The 21069-nt window shown below is 35.2% G+C and overlaps 1 protein-coding gene across 3 annotated transcripts in view; it reads right to left on the reverse strand.

The window, feature by feature from the left end:
* Positions 1-21069, reverse strand: part of LOC138698374 (glutamate receptor ionotropic, kainate 2) — a 546735-nt gene that overhangs the window by 232870 nt on the left and 292796 nt on the right. For 2 of the 3 annotated variants that reach the window (XM_069824245.1, XM_069824246.1), the window contains exon 3: positions 15223-15243. The exons of the other annotated variant lie outside the window; for it this stretch is intronic. In XM_069824245.1, coding sequence (XP_069680346.1) covers positions 15223-15243 — 21 coding nt within the window. The remainder of the gene's footprint in view (positions 1-15222; positions 15244-21069) is intronic. 3 annotated transcript variants of the gene reach the window in all.

Below are 21069 nucleotides of genomic sequence, written 5' to 3' on the forward strand. Positions count from 1 at the left end.
TGAACAGATGTCATATGAGGGTTGCAGTAAATGGAGGACATTTTGAGCAACGAATGTGAGCTTGGCAAGTTCTGTAACATTTAAGCATTGTAAGATTGTAGGCCTAAAAGTGCCGGAGACGCGTGTATGTATCTGGCGGAAACCAACACATTGATAGCGGGGTCGGCTCCGGACAAAATCCCGAGCGTCCCCAACTAATCTCACTGTACTATATATTCACTGCAACTTTAAATACGGTAGGCCTATTGTAAATTTAGGAAGTCATACTTGCTAAAACGTATAAGACGTATTGTAATACATAACTGTTTTCATCATTAGTTATTAACTCATGTGTTGCATATAAGATTAAACATCTGTTTATAATTGTATATTGTTGACAATGCTAAGAATTTTAATCAGTTGTTAATTTTAACTAAATTTAATTTTCAATTTAAACCATTAACGTTTCTTGACAGCAAATATGTCAAAATATCTCAGGAATTGCGTTCACTATGTAACTATGTAACCTGCTTAGACTTGATGATGACTACTATGTGGTCAAAAAGATTAGTCAGAGTTTGATCAACCAAATAATGGCCTCTAAGTCCATTAATAAGAAATAAAAGATAAGTTCATAGACTGGTGTTATCCAATTATTTACTTATTGTAGTACGTACAAAGAATCACAACTTATCTCAAAAATGTCATTAACCACACTTAAATGCCATCGACCTGGACAGAACCCGCAACCAGGGTTGCCAGATTGATTTTACCTAAAGTCTCCAAATCTTGGTGCTATGTAGCCCAATGTCGCCATTTTTCTACTTTAAAAATAAGCAATCTCAATGTATGTGTTTTTATACTTTATGTCATGTTTATGTAATAGATTCTATAAATTTAGTATTTATGGCATATGCTTTGCATTGGTTTTTGTGCCGATCTTCTCAAATTTTCCTCACTTCTGCAATTTTGCACAGCACACGTTACTGTTATATCTCCCTACAAATTAAACCAATCTCAGTATTAACACCTTTGAAAGAATAATTAAATATTTATGGAGCTGGATTAGAAACTACGGTTAGATTTGTATTTTTCACGTTGTTAAAAGATTCTACAATGCTTCGTTTGTAAGTTTCAGTATTGATCAACTTACTGGTCCTCAGATTAAGAAAAAATAGCCCAGTAGGCCTACTTCATGGGGCGAGGAAGATACGTTTTTTTAAACAAGTGTCAAAGAGCGGTGACAAGTTCCGGCCCTCAACTAAAATGTTGAGAATAAACAACTATAATAAAGTTTTCTTGGCGTGTCAACAATGATAAGTCTAATATTTCATGTCAGTCATTGAATTGGATTAGCGATGTATCACGATGTATCAGCAATGGACTACTCAATAAAATAAAATTAATAAACGATTAAGTGATTTTTCCTATGTCTACTACTCAATAATAGTACATTATGCAACGAGCCTATAATGAAGGTAATTAAGAAGTGAGTATGGATATTTATGAAACGAGCGCAAGCGAGTTTCATAATTTTCATACGAGCTTCTTAATTACCATTATAGGCGAGTTTCATACGACTTTTTATGCTCGACCATATTTCTAACTTGATATTATTTTTTTAGCAATGTCCCGTATGTTGTGAGATGTGCGCAGACGCGAAAGTATTGATTTTTTCCGAGGAACAGATGTCCACATTGACCTTGCTAGGTCATAAGAACCTACAGAGATAACATTGAAATTAAATTAGACATTGAAAAACGAGATGACAAATTGAATTTATTTGAATATTATTTACAATTAACGCTAATTATTATAGTAACAGAACATAACCTTCTGCGACAGTATTGGATTTCCAGCCTACGTGACTTTTCGCTAATTCTCTTTCGATTGCATATCCGAGAATAATCGATACTTGCGGTTTTATAACGGTAGAAAGCTGACCTGTCATTGGCTGAACAGTTGTAACCTAAGTCGCCATTGGCTGAAAGACCTGACCTTTAATGAGTAGGTGTACTTTAATGACATGCATTAAAGGTCTGCTACCAGGTGTATAATTACTACATGTCGGCATGGTAGAGCATAAAATTAATAAACGATTAAGTGATTTTTCTTATGTCGACTACTCAATAAATTAAAATTAATAAACTATTAAGTGATTTTTCCTATGTAGCCCAAATTTCGCAAGATTTCGGGCGAAAGTCGCCCAAATGACGTTAGTCTCAATTCTTTAAAAATAGGTCGCAAAATTTCTGTTTATGTAGCTCAAACAGCGAAATATCGCCCAATCTGACAATCCTGCTCGCAACCTCAGGCATAGAAGGCCAGGACTGCTGCCGACTGTATGGTGCATATACATAATCTGAATAGTAATATACATATGAAGAGTCCACTGCAAGAAAAAAAATGTTATGTTTTATTTAACGACGCTCGCAACTGCAGAGGTTATATCAGCGTCGCCGGATGTGCCGGAATTTTGTCCCGCAGGAGTTCTTTTACATGCCAGTAAATCTACTGACATGAGCCTGTCGCATTTAAGCACACTTAAATGCCATCGACCTGGCCCGGGATCGAACCCGCAACCTTGGGCATAGAAGGCCAGCGCTATACCAACCAGGTCGACCACTGCAAGAATGATGGATGTCATTTGGAATACATTTTGCAGGAGAAGCAATTGAAAGTTTGAAATGCTTAGCGCTCAAAGCTTAACTGTGATTTTCCGATCATTACTGGACAATGACTATCATTGTTAATGCCATATAACTCTCTATGTACATTCTATATGTCTTAAGCTATGCATTGACAGTATTGGTTCATTTTCGACAAGAAAGTGACATCCACCGTTCTAAAAAGAATTACATCACTTTACTTGAATACCGAACTTTGCGTTTCCCTTCGCTTTAAACAAATCTGTACATTTCTTTGTAAGTGAGATATATTACTTTAAAGTTCGATAATAATTCAAAGTAATTTATCGGCGTTCAACTCTGTATAAAATATTGATGCATGTTTTATTAGTTAAGTATTAAAGAAGCGTTTATACAGTACGAAAGCTTTCATATTACAGCAAAAGCAAAGGTAGTGAAATAAGCTTTGCAAGTTAATAAGGACAGGTTACCAAGGTGATGGGTTATATAATTTGGAATACAGAAGGGAAATTTAATTAGGTGAAAACAAAGGGAAGAACGGCGCTAGAATTCACTTCTCTAAACCGAACGACGTTTGAATTGCAATTATCAAATGGTGCTGCTCTCTGGTGCTGAGCATTTTGTTTGGTTTTGGATAATCATGGCCGACTCTAATAGTATGTAGATGATGATGATGATCTGTGGTAATGCAGCAGGCTTTGCTAATTACTCGCTGGTGCCGCTGATCGATGGAGTGTTTACACAGCACGCAAGATTAACTGAACGAAGCGACACGGATCCACGTTGTTGTGGTGACGTAATGCGCTTGTCTATTGTCAAATCGGATCTGTTCAGAAACTAATCCTTGCGCCGTTAAGGGACGATTTCCAAAAACGTATCGCTTACGCCAATTTATATCGATGTTCTGCGTGGTACGTGGGACATTACAAAACAGTATTTAGACATAGCATCTGTTTCAGTCCTTTAGAAACGTCTTTTTAGAGAGAAAAAAATACGTTCGTGAGGTCCTAAAGTGGGGCAATGGGAACTAAATTTGATTAAAAGGAATTTTAGCAATTAGTGAAATTCAAGTGTAACCTGAAACACTTTCTAAGTGCTTTCATCTAGCTATATCAGTGATTTAGAAGGAAAAATATTTACAAGAACTCGCTCTATCAATTTAGCAATCGCCAAATTGACAAGTACCGGGTGTCAAGTTTGGCATCCTAATGTTTCCGACATGCATAAATTGTAATTTTCAGGAACGACATTACGTTCCAACTAAACCACTGACATACAGAATGTAAATGATATTAGGTTCCAAATTTTATCAGGTGCCGCAGAAGAGTCAAATGAACGAAAAAAACGTCAGAAGCTTTGTATGTTGACATAAAGCAATGTTTCCACGTAGAATACGTCTGAGGAGATAGCTGATATACTCGTAGATATTCATTGTTCGTATTTATAGGATTTTATTCATCTTTAACAAGCTTCAAATTATTCATCTGATTGAGGTTTTGGCTGATATGTACATATATTATCAGGCAGTACATCTCACTTGACGATTGTGTCAGAAGAACAATTGTTTGTATACATCTGAAGCAGGGTTTAATCTAGAAAATAAATAATTGTCGCAAAAATGCACAAATGAAAAATTATATATGTGCAAATTGCAAGAAGCTTGTGCAGTATTCTAAACAACTGCACACAAAAGATAAAATTAACAAGTTTTGCAGAAACAAAAAGTTATGTAATTTTTTTCTTGGAGTTTTATTACTTTCAGTTCATCTTACCACGCTCTAGATAAAACTTATGTAACTAAATCATTAGACGTAGGTATGTTTATAATCAATTACTGCTGAATTTATACCACATTAAAATATGTTATTCTTTGGGCACCCTAAACACTGAAATAATTTACGAGCAAGCCCTTCAAGATTTATTGTTAGCAGAGTGCTAACCCTTTTTACTGAAAGGCGGTTTGTAATTACAGTTTTTACAAGATTCATGCAGCTAAATCCTAGCTCACAATTTGCAATATGCGATGGAATTGTATAAATCAATTATAATAAATTGTTCACTTAGCTTGTTAACTTCCATGAATTGTACCAACTCTTTGAAATCCATTCCTGAACATCTATTGCTCATTATCTTCTTGAACACTGCCTATGCCATTAGCATTCCATTTAAATTCAGATTCTCCAGAACTGATTAGTTCATATGCATCTTTGGTTTCAGTTTCTCCATTACCATCTTCGTTTCTGAAGTTCAATGTGGTTGTCGCATTTTTGCACATTTACATTGAAAGTTTGTTGCATTCTAAGCAGTCGAGTAGCAAAATGCGACTGTGGCTTAAACCCTGGTCTGAAGTCTGATTAGTCTAACATGTAGCTAGTCAGCGATGTATGCAATGGAGGGGGAAAGGAAATGGCCATCCTACCCCATTATCTTCTGACTTTGTCTCATGAGTGATACCTTATGATGTCACTTATGAGGTTCAGACCTGTCTTCGGACAGTTGACTAAACAATTGCTTATAAACGTAAAAAGAAATGGGGAAAATCTTAACAGGAGGTAAGAGTAGGTCGAAAACGAATCGAATAAGCGCTAAATCACCAGCACTGAGCTGTTTAAACGGTTTTAACAACGCATGAAAGAAGAGCCTCCGAATAATCCTTTGGACTCAGCTATCGAATGTTTTTCTTTCGGAATTTTATGTATTTTGTGTAATAAAATAAGCTGACTGCGGGCACTGCGGCTGCAGTATTTGTTCTGTTGAGTTTAATGGGGCGAAGCATGTAACATAAGTGATCAGAAATCAAGGCAGATGCAAACGAAAATCCTTGTAAGACGCAATCGAATTGCGTAAGCAATCTGCAGTAGGTCTCGAATATAGACGAGTTATACAGTAAAAAGAAAATGTCCGTTCGTAAGCAGAAAAGGGCAAAAATGCAACAAAAAGTAGAATATTTCCTAAAATATGAACAATAGACAATGAAATATCGAGAAATGCAAAATTAAAGTAGGCTATAGGCTATATTCGTGTTGAAGTGAAACGAGTTTATATTGCGTTCTGCATTGTCTGTGATGTCTCAGAAAAAAGATGATATTTCATCAACATAAGTGAAATAGACTCTGGCAATTCGAATAAAATTATCGACCAGAAGATATGCAGGAGACAGCAAGCGACTCTGTGGTGAATCGAAGTATTGTGCTGTATTTACATGGTTTCGCGTACTGTTAGAAGTTTCGCTCTGTTATTGTCAGATATTCGCCGTTGACCCTATGGCAGCGTTGGGGAAAAAGGGGCGAAACGAACATAATCAGCAACTTACTCCACATCTAAAACAGCAAGTTCAGGCGTATTTCGTAGTTTCCGGGTTTGATTGTTTACAAGGCGCGTCCAAAGCTGTGCAGTGGCGTAACCCAGTAGAAACGCGATGTAATAGTTGTGTTGTTATACTCCTGACCTAAACTAATAGGGTGCTGGTAAATGTTAATAGAATGAAACAAGCGTTTACGTAATTAAAATGTATTTACATAAATAGAACAAAAATAATAATTGTGTTAATTCATTCGGTAAATAGATTGAGTAATGAACAAAGTAAATAGAATGCAAATACTTTTCTTGCAACAAATGAACTGATAGCACGAATAATTAACAAATTTATAAATAATGTTACAAAAGAAATAATATAATAATAATAATAATAATAATAATAATAATAATAATAATAATAATAATAATTTATTTGCTAGAACAAAGATACATATAAAACTTCTCTAGCACCTCCAGAATTGATTATCTAGTTAGATTTTTCCGAAGTACCTCAAATTGTAAGGCGAATGTCTCGTAATCTATGGAGAATCCTACACCCCTTCTCTCCAAATACCATCTCATTATCACCAATTCCAATCACGCTAACGTAATAGTTGATACAGCATCGGTAAATAATCTATTAAAAGTAATCACGTCTATAAGTTTTATTTAGTAAGCCTGCAGTAAGTTTTTATTTTTTGCTTAATGTAGGCCCTATTTATGGGGAAGTGACTGTCGTTTAACGCTGTCTTTTATTTTATTACCTTGCAACATGTAATTCTTGGCATGATATTGTCTATAGTATGGTGGCTGTTTCCAAAGAGAAGTGAGCAAGTTGTGTGAATGTAAATGATTGATAGAATTTCCTTCAAATGAATAATTTTAGTAATTAAAATAAATGATAATACTATTTTTAATTCCTATGGATTCACTTTTATTAATTAACTCTTTTAACATTCGATCACAGATGAACGTCAGTTTTAGAATATCATGCAAATTTAATGATGAGATTTTCTGAGCAGATACTGAAAATTTCTAGCGCGTACATTTTATCAGTATTGGCAATTGCTGTTTAGAATTTACACTATTGGGTTTAAAAATTGATAGCGTGGGTGGTTACTGTAGGCTACCACACAAAATTCAGTTTGTAGAGAGAGGGATGTGATCGCTGTTAATATAAATAATTATTGAATTTAAAACTGTTGAAGTGTGGAATTTAGCCACAAAGTTTGCTATTTGCCTATACTGTTTGAACATTTTTCCCGAACTGAAACATTCCTTTTTTAAATATATGATTTACACATTTACTCCCACTCTCTCTCTCTCTCTCTTTTTTTTTTTTTTTTTTTTTTTTTTTGCATTCGGTTACCCTCATGAGTATGTACGCATAAACTCTCTGATTTCCGACGTAATGGGTAATGACAATAAAAAAAACTATTCGGAGATTATTGATGGGTGTAGTGTCAGTGTTGTTTTGATTAATTAAACATGGTCCAAGTTTTAATAGACAGACATTAGTATGTAGATTATAGCGGGAAATGTTATGAAACTGTGCAGATTTAGTAACATTATCATGTTGACTAGCTAATTCAACAAGTATTTGAAAGCTGTCAAAATGTTTCACATGATTTGAAAGCATTTTGATGTTTGTTAAGTTGATGACGAATTATATCGAAAGCAGAGAATTAGAGAAAATGTTTGGGTCTCTACACCAGTCCATAATTAACAGTTTAATGGACGAATAAACGAGTAAAGGGACGCATAAATAAATGAATGAGAATAGGAAGATGGATTGGAATGTGCAAAGCATGAGCGATATACTGATAGTGACTGTTGTCACCAATGTGAACTAACGCCAAACTGCATTGTAGACCAGTCATTTCCAACTGGATGCTCTGTGACGTCATAGCAGGTTTCTCTCGTTCTCCGTAGCAATCCAGGTAGATACTACAGAGCAAATCACAACGCAAAGCAGTGTCGTATGGCAAACCAGTACAACGTAGTGTTAACAGTGATAATATCGCAGTAGATACATGCTATTATAGTTGAACAAATTCTGGTATCCTTCTGCGAGATTTAATGCACACCGAGATCATGTGGGACCTACAAATCATGTTAAAACGATAAATAATCAGTAAACTACTCACTCGTACAGAAATGAAAATTGATAAATTACGACTTTCTTGCTAATAACAAATAGAAATAGCTTGAAAATATGAAAAGCAACAATTTAAAACAATGTATCAATGAACTTCTTGTATAGAAGTGAAAAACAACTTATGTTATTGTGATGTACTGAATTATATATGATACAATAGAACCCCGATTATCCGTCACCTTATTAACCGATCGGCGGATTATCCCATTGTTTTACGGTTTCTCCTTTCTTTCTTTCTTTCTTTCTTTCTTTCTTTCTTTCTTTCTTTCTTTCTTTCTTTCTTTCTTTCTTTCTTTCTTCTTTCTTCTTTCTTTCTTTCTTTCTTCCTTTCTTTCTTTCTTTCTTTCTTCTTTGTTTCTTTCTTCTTTCTTTCCTCCTTTCTTTCTTTCTTTCTTTCTTTCTTTCTTTCTTTCTTTCTTTCTTTCTTTCCTCCTTTCTTTCTTCCTTTCTTTCTTTCCTCCTTTCTTTCTTTCTTTCTTTCCTCCTTTCTTCCTTTCTTTATTTCCTCCTTTCTTTTCTCCTTTCTTTATTTCCTCCTTTCTTTCTTTCTTTATTTCCTCCTTTCTTTCTTTCTTTCCTACTTTCTTTCTTTCTTCTTTCTTTCCTCCTTTCTTTCTTTCTTTCTTCCTCCTTTCTTTCTTTCTTCCTCCTTTCTTTCTTTCCTCCTTTCTTCTTTCTTTCTTCTTTCCTTTCTCATTTCTTTCCTCCTTTCTTTCTTTCTTTCCTCCTTTCTTTCTTTCTTTCCTCCTTTCTTTCTTTCTTTCTTTCCTCCTTTCTTTCTTTCTTTCCTCCTTTCTTTCTTTTTTCTTTCTTTCTTTTTTCTTTCCTCCTTTCTTTCTTTTTCTTTCTTTCTTTTTCTTTCTTTCTTTCTTTCTTTCTTTCTTTCTTTCTTTCTTTCTTTCTTTCTTTACTACGAAAATAAACATGTAAGAAACTTAGTACTATATCTTATATTATAATCCTTTTTTTTCTAGAGTGTTTCATTAAAAGCTTTTACCTTTACATAGTACTAATGCAAGCAATAAGAACGTTACTTGAAGGTGTTTTCCTAACTTGTAAAATAGTCCCAAGAACTTCCGCACAATATATAGCAAAGTTGTGCAGCATTCAGTCCTTGTCCTACTGCTCGAATGCCCGTACTTCATAACTTCTATGCAAAATATATTCCACTGGTGTGGTGTCAAAAGTGTCGTGCTAAGTATTGAAATAAAAATGCAAATAATTGAGAGGTTTGGGAAAAGAAAAACCGCGGCTCATTTCGCATCAGAATACGTGATTGACGTTACAACTGTGCGCCATTTAATGAAAAATAAGAGTAAGGTGTATAACGTCGATCTACAACAGGAGTCCTCTACTATTCCTATCCTTCCGCAAACAACCATCATAAGGAAATTCCTTGACCCTTATAAACCCGTCGTTGACAACCAGAATTAAATTAGTGAACTTCTGATTCACTATCTAGCATGCTAAACACAGCACTACGGAGGAATATTATGAGACTGTAGTATAGACTTATGCAAATATTTTATGTACGGATTACGGATTATCCGATTTTTTCGATTAACCATCCAGTCCACTCCCTTCATAGAGGTTGTACTGTATTTCCATGCAGGAATTTTGCATTAACATGTTATGAAGGATGGGTTGAGCGTAATGAGTGCACCTCTGCACATAGTGTGTTGGACATTGTGCCACTGTCACACATCTGTGACACAGTGCATGAGGGTTGGCCACTAAAGGGGAACTAAGAGGTGGAACTTAAACTGAGATGATTCAATCCGGCATCGGAAGTCGAATCGGGCGTGGCTTAGTGGATAGAGCGTCAGCACGTAGAGCTGAAAACCAGGGTTCGAGTTCCGGTGCCGAAGATAATTTTTCTCCTCACCACTCATCCTTCATGCTATGAAATGTTTCATATAAAATAATTTTTATCTCGGAAAGGAAGCAAAAAATGGGCAAACGTTTTGTTTGAAATATCTCGAAGAATAACCCCTGAAATTAATGGCATTCCTTATTGTTCACTTGAAATGGTATACTATTACTAGTCGGCCTTGATGTGTGTAAAGGCTCGTCTCCGCTATTAAACATTTAAGAACAACATGTTAAATATAACATGTTGAATTTAACATGTAAATGGATATTTCAAGTCTCAATTGACTTAACATGTTAACTGAGTATGTTGAAGCTAACACTTTTAACATGTTGGCGTGTTTTCCAGCAGCAATGGAAAACATGTCAAGTCAATTCACTTGCTCGTGCAATGTAGGTACAGTTCGGCAAAGTTCGTACAGTTTACATAGCAACTAACATTTTTGATTTTGTGGCGCCTTCTTTGTGGGATGTGGCTGCAAAATAATACAGAGACAAACCAAAGAAGGCCGACTGTTTTAGAGAACTGAAATTATTCTTATTTAACTGTTCTCGAGAATACAATACAGAGTTTTCGCAACCTCGTCATACGCTAAACGTTAATGCTACGTTGACGTCAGTAATGGTCGTATTATTTGGTGATGTATGTTAACATTCGTAAAACTTCTGAAAGAATCACACGATATTAGCTTCCTTTAACATTTATCATATCGTAGCTCCTATGATCAATCAATCAATCAATCAATCGCGCTGTAATTTTTTTAATTGAGGTGAAATGACTGCTCTTAATTATTGTGTGTCTTCCTTTGATATGACAGGAAGTATGTTTTGCAGCACTGCATCATTAAAATCGTGTTCTGGCATTTTCAGAAAGTTTTTGATTCCAAATCGATTTTGAACTTTAAGCTCGTTTAGAATGTCTTCTGCATTGTGTCTTGTACTAAGATATTGCCGCATCCACATTCTCATTTTCTTCCTTTTCAAGGCCTTCTAACAAGCTATAGAGACAATTACAAAAGCCAAACCATCTTCATCTGAGTCCATTGTCCAAGGTTTGAAAATAAGACACTATCTACATTCAAATCTCATGAACTGTTTGTGGTGAACTGCGCAAAGAAAGTAAAGTTTAACATGTTTAACAGTGTGGACAAAGTGTTAAATGAAATTAGCATTAAATGAAATTAGCATTAACATGTTCAATCAATAAGTTGTGATGTTAACAGTAAACAGTTTAACATTTAACATGTTGTTGCTAAGTGTTTATTAGTGGAGACGAGCCTTAACGATTAAGCGCGATCTGGAGTTCAAATCTCGCAATGTTTTGTTTTATGTTAAACGAAAACCCGGTGTCGTATCGTCCTCACGTTACGGGAGTCCACCGTGTGTAAAATTCCTTATACTGATAGGCGGAGGCAAGTATAGCGAATTTCGAGGTTCTTTAAGGACTGTGAATGCCAAGGTGCTGTATAAAGTGTAAGGAAAAGAGTTGTTATTTTTTGGAGAAAGAGGTTGGATGATGGGTGTTATGCCATTATAGAGAAGGTATACAGGGTGCATAGGAGCTACTTAAACATACAGAAGAATATTTACATGTAAACAAGCCTGTTGAGAGAAACAACATATGAAAATGTGACAGCTTCCATAGGCAAATGGTGAGGTTAGAGAATACGCCAGTGTGTTGGCATCCTCGTCATGCTCTTAGGGAAAGATACGAAGTATCAGCCAAGCTACGAGATGGAACATAAATATCCCGTTTATAACGTTCTTATAATATGCATATCACATTCAGACAAACGCGAAATAAATGTCGGAGTTTAATATTTAAACATTAGTCATGACTCAAGAAAAAGTTTACCATATTTTTGATATGGAAGGTATTTTTGTACATCCTGACATCACTCGTGGTACCATAAAAACCATATATACAGGGTGATTTCATTCAAAGTGTACAAACTGCAGGAGATGATTCCTGAAAGGATAAGGAACAAAAATTGTATAATGAACATACGTCCTGAAATGCATAGGTTCTGTGCTATAAGCTTTTATTTATTCATTCCTTCAACAATACTACAATGCAATGCACGACGCAGTGTCATGAGGCCACAGTTAGAGGGGGTGTTCGAAGGTCTCCCACGGGCCTCAAGGCATGCGTGTACGTGCCGTAGCAGAGACTGTCGCACACGTTCAAATATTCCAGGCTGCATCCGGATGGCGTCACAGGCAGCGCGAATGTGTTGCTTCAGTGTACTGTACACGACTGCTTTGAGATGCCCCACAGGTAGAAATCTAACGGGTTGAGGTCAGGTGACCGAGGAGGTCATGGAATTGGCTCTCCTCGACCGATCCATCGAGCGGAGAAGATGTTGTTGAGATGCCTCCGCACGGTAATACGGAAATGGGGGTAGTTTTCCCGATACAGCCGTGCAGCCGCCCGCCCATTGCCATGTGCTTGTCCGTATGTAAATACCATATCAGCCTGTTCGCGATTGGTGTATCTGACCATCGTAACTTAGCGCTGCACTACCTACACAAACACGTCCACGTTAGGTTTAGTCGGCACTACCACTGAAGCGGATGTCTACGTAATTTACCGATACAAATGCTCGTTACAGTCATGGGGAACAGTACCGCTCTCTAGTGAGGAAAGCATGCATTCCCCGACCTACGTTCATTATACAACTTTTGTTCCTTATCCTTTCAGGAATCATCTCCTGCAGTTTGTACACTTTGAACAAAATCACTCTGTATGTATATGGATGTAAACTAAAGTAGTCTAAATTTTCAAACAAAGTACATTTTGTATTTTCGTTTTACTTTAATGGGAATATTTATTTTTCACCCAATAATTGAAATTTTCTTAAAGTCCCTGTCTATTTTTCTTTATATTTTGTAGAGCATACAACATAAAACTTTCTTTCAAAGATATTCTACGTCAGTTAAGAGTTTAGTGAATATTATGCGCGGAAATTTACACTTGAATATTTTTTGTAAGGTATAAGGTATATAAAGTTACCAACTGTATTGGGATTTTAACTAAGTATCAAAAAATATATATTCTTGTTTTATTTTTTCGTACATTTATATATTGCATTCTTCGGTCAAATTATTACATTCATCCATACATCCATCCATCCACACACACTTCTACTCATTAACAAATTGTTTGTTTCTTCTCATTCACTCACTGACTTACTAACTGAAGGAATGACTCAGTCATTGATTCATTCACACAGTCATTCACTGCCTCAATTACTCAGTGATTTATTGTCACTCACACACTCACTCACTCATTCACTGACTGTTACACAGTCACCACTCACTGATTCACTCAGTCACTCACTGACTCAGTCATTCATTGACTCGGTCACTCACTGACTGAGCCACACAGCCACTCACTGACTCACTCAGCCACACAGCCACTCATTGACTCACTCAGTCACTCTCTGACTCACTCGTTCACTTACTGACTCATACACTCACTCACTCACTCACTCACTCAAAGTTTGACTTTTCGAGGACCGGACCTGGGATACACTTAAGTTTGCTTTAGCTCATTGTGTGCTCTACACAGTATATCCGAAGATTGAAGCCTGGTGACAGGAAGGCCGTTCTGCATCAACCCTGACAGAGCCAGGTCCAATCCTGAGACAAGTATTTGACAAACCTCAGGGTCCGAAGTCCCAAGTCCTTAAATTTTATATCGGCATCGGAAACCCGTACCACCCCCAAGACTTCATCCCAGCCTATTTTAAACTATTGCAGATGATAGATGAAATGAGAGAGAAGGCGGAGAATATTGGCGGAATATTCAAACATCTATTTGTCATTATTATTAATTAATTCATCCCTTCAATTAACAGTTCATTGTTCATTTATAATTTCAGTTTTTTTCCTTTATTTACTTTTATTTATCTTCATTTTCTTTTTTTTTTGTCCATAACTCTCATTTTTTTTATTCCATTTTTTCTTTCGTTCCTTCTAAACCTGTTTATTAATTACTTTTCCCGTTCTTTCATTCTACCTATCTCTTTATGTTAAATCTTTCTATCTCTTCATGTAATAATTTTGTTGAATTTTATTTTTATTATACACCGCGATTCTAAAAGATGGACCCAATTTCATATGACTATATTTCCTGAACTATACGTTGTATTTGAATCACCTACAGAATATTTGAAACAGGATGTCCTAAAGTTTCGAATACTACCGTTACATCTCTTCTAAGCGCAGAGAAGCGTCAGTTGTAAGCAAGATAGATCGCATGGGGAATGAAGACCTGGTGCTTCAGTTCTGGCCACCGAGGTCTCCCGACTTTTTGATGTGATATTTTACTGAGAGGCTTCGTGAAAGATACAGTTTATGTCCACCTCTTCCCACAAATCTGAATGACCTAAGAAACCGTATCACAGCTGTGGTGAATTCAGTGATGCAAGACATTCTTCATAGATTGTAGGATGAATTCAGCTACCGTCTAGATGTTATCCGTGAAGCCAGAAGGAGGCACATTGAACATCTATAAACTTGAATTTGTGTACAATCAAATATGATTTACATAATTAAAATACAATATATTGTTAAGGAAATATAGCCATATGAAATTGAATCCATCTTTTAGAATCACGCTATATGTTGTTCACAGAAAATTATACTGTTATTCCTTCACTTTATATCGAGCCTTTTCCCACTTGGGTATTGGGTGAATTTGAAAATTAATTGTAAAACCGTGTATAATAGTACCTGTACTTAAATATGTCAGTTTAACGTGTTTTATTAAATTTTATCCTCTTAAATGTTGATACTGCCATGGAGGTAATTTTTCAGATCGTGACGGATGTTGTCTCAATCAAGTAAAACAATACCCGTCGCTTGCCGCGGAATTAAATTGCAGGCCTCAAAGTCTAACCCCCACATTTCCGTGAACCGATATTTCCAATTAATTTACTTTCCGTCAAAGTCGTTAGCGCCATGCGTGAGTTATTGTTGCTCACACGGTGCCAAGTATAATATAAACATTAATTTAGCTTAAGCGATAAAGCCATGCCACATGATCGTTGTGGCAAGGGTACGGTTATGTTCGGAAGCGTTATAAACGGGCTGTCATTGTTTGCTGCTAATGAGAGAGACTCGCCAGGCAAAAGAGGAAACTCTATTAGGCTTAGAGTGATAAATACCAACATCTACAAATAGAAAATTAATTGGCTTCTATGTTAGAAGAATTTCTATTGCATCAACTTCCAATTTGCGTTTTGGAACTGAAAGAAAAACTCTAACCTTTAGCACCCACAAGTTCCGCTGTAAAAGAAGAACATAGTTAATAGAATATATGTAAAAAAAGAAAACTCAGTATGTGTGTGATGGAATGACCATGTGTGTTTTATGACCTAAAAGCTTCAGTCTCTTAGAAGGACGTGGAATGGGGAACTGACATCATCCACGTCTCTAGTAACAATCCACCTGAATAACGTAGTGAAATTGACCGGAGATCTCGGTGTTTACTACACTGCCTTTGAACAAATGAAGCTAGTGCATCCTTCAACATTGCCATGTCCATTATCTATCTCTTTCTCTCTCAAAAGAGGTTCCATTAAGCCTTGCCACAAAGAGCGAGCGTCGCTTAGCAACAGACAACTAAATACGTAGCCTGTTTCTGGTTGGTTAGGATAAAATGCAACTATGTTGCTATTTTGAAAAATTCTTTCAACTTTTTGTATACAACAGCAGCTTACGAACTCACGGGCGAACACACATTCTTATAAAATAATGAAATAGTACTTCAATTCTCGTAAAAGCCATGAACTATTTTTCATTGAATATTCATATTTCATATTTCTCATGATTGGTAGCCTACATTTAAGTGAAAAAATAACATCTTTCTTTCTTTCTTTCTTTCTTTCTTTCTTTCTTTCTTTCTTTCTTTCTTTCTTTCGTTTCAAATGTCAAAGAGTCGCGTAGGCTATTCAAAACGTTACAAATTATATGGCTGTGATTTTTTTAGTCCATTATTAGGTATTTAAACTTGCTCAGAACTAGTGAGACCAGATTCACACCGATAAAAGAACAGGACACAAAGCTTCAAAAAGGAGGACATTGTTCGAAAAAAGAGGACAAAAAAATATGTATTTAGATTTAGGCTTATTATGCTTTAAATTACGTCAATATCTATTTTATTACAAAATATTTACAGTACAGGTTTAGGCTTATATCATATTTAAAAGTATATTAATATCTATTTTATTACAAAATAATTATGAAAAAACGTAATAATAATAATAATAATAATAATAATAATAATAATAATAATAATAATGATGATTTTACAGTTAGCTACATACATGATAGTTAAGGGAACTATAATTGAATTATTTCGAAAACGTAACTTGGGACATTTTCGCGCATGTTACTTTTTTTAAGCAAAGTGCTCTTTACTCTTTCCTATAACATATTAGCCTATTGTTAAAAATCACGAAATAAATCACATATTTCATCTATAGAAATGAATAAGGAATGGACTTTTAGTTTGGTTAATGTAATAAATGCTACTGAAGTAGTTTGCGCAGAACAGTACATGTTTTGTTTTCGAAATAACAGATTCAATTATTTAAGAGGACAGATAATATCTATTTAGAATTAGGCTTAGGCCTATATTATACTTAAAATTATGTCAATATCTATTTTATTACAGGATACTTTTAACAAAATTTAATAATATAAAATGATTCTACAGTTAGCTAAATATCAAAGCAACGACCATAACAAATAGAAGCAAAGAGAGTTATGATCGTTGACAAAGAGTTATATTCCGTCGTTGCTGGTGCCACCTATAGAGAAATTACTTGAGAAAGGCATCAAATCAGATAATTTTGAAATGTCAGGCATACAAGTTACGAAAAGGAGGACATTTCTTTATTTTTTTTAATTCGTCCGGACCCCGGACAAAGACCTAAAAGGAGGATATTTCCGGACAGAAGAGGACGTCTGGTCACCCTACTCTGAACACAAGCAGTATATGAGCCGTTCAGAGTAAAAGTGGTGTAAGTCAGAATTGGGTAATGATGTTTAAAGCAAAAAATTTTGTAAAATACAGCGCAAAGTAGCAGTTAATATGTCCTCCTTGCTATCCACTGACTACTAATAATTTAAATAAATTGAATATTAATTGCTATTTTGCGCTGTATTTTACAGAATGTTTACTTTAACCCTCATTACCCATTTTTGACTTACACCACTTCTGCTCTCAACGGCTCATATATTCTTACTCGTAAAGCAGTGCTTTTTTGTAGTTTAAACATTTTAATTTTGGTTACCATGCTGATAATGTGGTTAATGCATGTTTAAAAGTCAGTACTCTGTATGAGAACACAATTTGTTACTCTATAAAAGTGATTTTAACTTTCAGAATTCAAATAAAAATTTAGTCCCCGTAAACAGGGTGGAAGTGATGTAACTGCGCAGATTGAAGGGGACAATAGGACACACTAAAATGAAAAAAAATATATATGCTTTGCAATTAAGTCCATGATTAATTAGAAAATTAGATCGAAAGTGCCAACAGCGCATCGTCGGCTCATCTACGAATACATACATGAACTGAGGTCTTAATAGGAGCATTCCGTCACTTAGCCACTGCATCAGGGTTGCCAGGTTTCCTAATGGCAGGAAATAAAGATGCGTGTTAATCTTTTTATTTACTATGACGAAAGCCGTCCATTTTATTGAAATATTATAAAGGGCTAAAATTCAGTGGTCAACACTCGCTGAAATGTGTAAAGGGTAAGCGAAGCCGTCCCGTGTGCCCCGTCGTGCAGCAGGAAGAGGTAGAGAGCATACTCACTAGCAGCTACGAGTGCACCATGGTGCAGTGTGTTCTCCGCGGGTAAGAGACGCTAGCCACAGGGTGCTCTGTGCTGACGACCGCTGGGCTAAATCATTATTTATCAGTTTTCCCAATGATAAGAGCAAAAACCAGAATCGTACGGACAGTGTTTATCGAGTAACACAGTGTTAACTTTTAAAGGAAATTTACATTTTTCTGAGGAAATTATTCATTTGAGATTTATTTGGTATTATAATTTTTTGTTGTATTGTATCGAATATAACTATATCAGGCCTACATGTTCGCTATTTACAAATGCCATTTCCTAGTTCTTTCCATAAAACTCTGTCCTTTGCTTTCCTCAACAATTGTTTGCCTGCCTCTTTCGCAAACATGTCAGACCATCTGAACCGTGATATTTCCTGTCCTCTCTTCCCGTCGTGGGGGTCCCACATGGTGACCTACTACTACTACTACCCTATTATTATTATTATTATTATTATTATTATTATTATTATTATTATTATTATTATTATTATTATTATTATTATTATTATTATTATTTTCTACGTTTTAAATCGACTTGAATTTGTATTCGTTTTTATGCATTTCTTTCCTTTCTTAACGATATATAGCATAAAACTACTTTAACCGCCATAGTGACTCAGTGATAGCGCGTTGGCCTTATAAACAAGGAGGTCCGCGTTCAAATCCCGTTGCACTCTCAATTTATAATTTTTTTTGGCACGCCCGTGGTCCAGGCAACACAGGAGTTTTCTCCGGGTACTCCAGTTCTTCTAAAACATCCCAACAATTTATTTTACATCATTATCATCATCATTCATTACCAGTGCAATGTAGATCCATCACCTATCGTGCACTCTTGATAATTTCTGGCGAACTATGTGGTCTTTGCTTCTCGGCACTAGCGATATCATTGAGTCCGTTCGTAGAATAGGCAAGTTAAGGGCATGGCATTGAACATGAACATGTATCGTTACGCTTTACTATTTGGGAAATTGTGTTGAACTTTATTTTAATTTATTGAATTCAGGTATTTTAAGTTTCTGAATTACGTTTTCTTGATCCTTTTTCTGAAACGCCTGATAAATTTCATTCACTACAGTGTACAGTAGAGCAGGCAAGACCTGTCCTGTGACCTTATGCCATGGCTATATCACCAATGAGTATGGAGTGGGAAGAACGGTTTTAGTCTGATATGAGTCGGTACCGGTAGAGTCGTATAATATTAATCATGAAACAAACTCTCTTTCTAATGGCTCATTCTTTCCCCTCTCGCGCACTTCACATGCCAGGTCTCGCCTCCTCATCTATACTTTAATTTTGCCTTTTGAAATTTCTTCGCGATTAATTAATGTAAAAAGATGAAGTAACACTGAAAGGCCTAAATAATTTATGTAATTTTCTTTTGTATTTAAGGCGCATTATTATGATAATTATTTATGTTGTCTTTTAATGAAAGTAAACATTTATTTTCATACATTACGAAGCAAAATGAAACTTCATGTGATTTTCCTACCATTTTGTGGCAGCTGATAGACAACGGGATGGAGAGGGTGTTAAATTCATCTCTCTCTCACTTGTGATGTAATTTCGACGCTGGTTCAACATGGTCATTCCATAATCCTCCAAGTATATGAAGCTACAGAGTTATTAGTACACACAGTGATAATCAAGTTTACATTGTCATGTCGTTACAAATTATAAAACTCTAGAATCGAAACAGTTCTCACAGGATGCTTAGAAAATAGCTCACGAAACCAGAGATATTATGAGTGTGCCACTTCTGTTGGTTACTGTGTCATATCACTACCGTATACCACGTTTATATTCATTGCCAATTTTATTATCATTGTTTATGTAAATTTTGTTAACCTCGTCTTTACTTTCTTTCACTTTATTGTATTTTCTAAGTCATTAAACCTGTACAAATTATGCCTCTGTTTGCCCATTTTGTGTCAGTGCATATCAGATATCTTTTTGTGTATAAAGTTATTGTTAGGCCTATATTGTTTCAGCCAATATCTTGTTGCTGTGTGTCAAATCCTTATCATAACTGACTGTAGATTTCTGTAAGCATTTGCAGTCTTCGTTATTCTAATCGAAACATTTGTTACTGTCTGTCAAATAATTATTACTTTATCATAAGATTTTGTTATTGAATGCGAAGATAGTTTTATTTTATATAACTCATATTTTATGCATCTTGATTACACATCTTCTAACACTATATTAAATAGAATATGTATTATATATATTTCTCGTGTTAAATTTTACAGTATCTGGTTAATAAGTTTCAGCCTGTTGTGGGCCTTCTTCAGAACTGATTGGTGCTGGTCTTGGCGCCTTTTGTTTGTCTTTCCTGTGGGGGTGTGTTTGTGTAGTGTAATGTGGAGTCAAAGAGCGTGTGTGTTCTGAAATTGAGTTGTGTGTTGAGAATTTCATTAGGATGTGTTTCGTATTGTTCTAGTGTGTTTAGTTTCTGTCTTTCTGGTTGAATAATTAGAATTTCCATGTCTGTGTTGATGTCTATGTAGATGTGGTTAGCATTTGTGATGTGTTCTGCATATGTGAAAGTGTTTTGACTCCACATTACACTACACAAACACACCCCCACAGGAAACATAAACAAAGGCGCTAAGGCCAGCAGAAATCAGTTCTGAAACATGTTAACCAAGTACGGTAAAATTTAACACGAGAAAGACATATAATACATATTCCGTGTCACATATTTTATTAATTTATGTACATTTTTCGTTATTTTGTGCAAATATTGCGCTATTTTGTGATAAGTTTATTTTATTCTGTAGGAATTTTCTTGTCCCCGTACATCTCTACCTTTTCAATCTCAGCTTCGAAAAATTTTCAGTTATATTCGAAAGAAGTGTATACAATTTCGGAGAAAGTAATTTCAATTTCGAAAATAGTAATATAAAGTTCGAAGGTAAAGTTAATTTCAGAAAAAGGAAATTATATTTCGGAAATGATAATTCTAATTTCGGAAAGCTTGAGTATTATTTAAATTATATCATTTAATTGTTATTTTGAATAATATTATGTTAAATTAGTTGTAGTTGCACTGAATTAATATGAATTGTGAATATTGTCAATAAACGTTTGGCTGTATAGCTACAATATTTCTGTACTCTTTAGAAAATATGAACAGTCAATTTTATTTTAACATGTATTTATATTGTTACTATATAGCTGAACAAATGAGAAAAACCTTAAAATCCTAAATTGACTTCATTATTTTCTGAGTTTGATATGATTTTCGATATTGA

This window comes from Periplaneta americana, chromosome 4 (assembly GCF_040183065.1).
Source record: "Periplaneta americana isolate PAMFEO1 chromosome 4, P.americana_PAMFEO1_priV1, whole genome shotgun sequence".
NCBI classification, from domain to species: Eukaryota; Metazoa; Arthropoda; class Insecta; order Blattodea; family Blattidae; genus Periplaneta; species Periplaneta americana.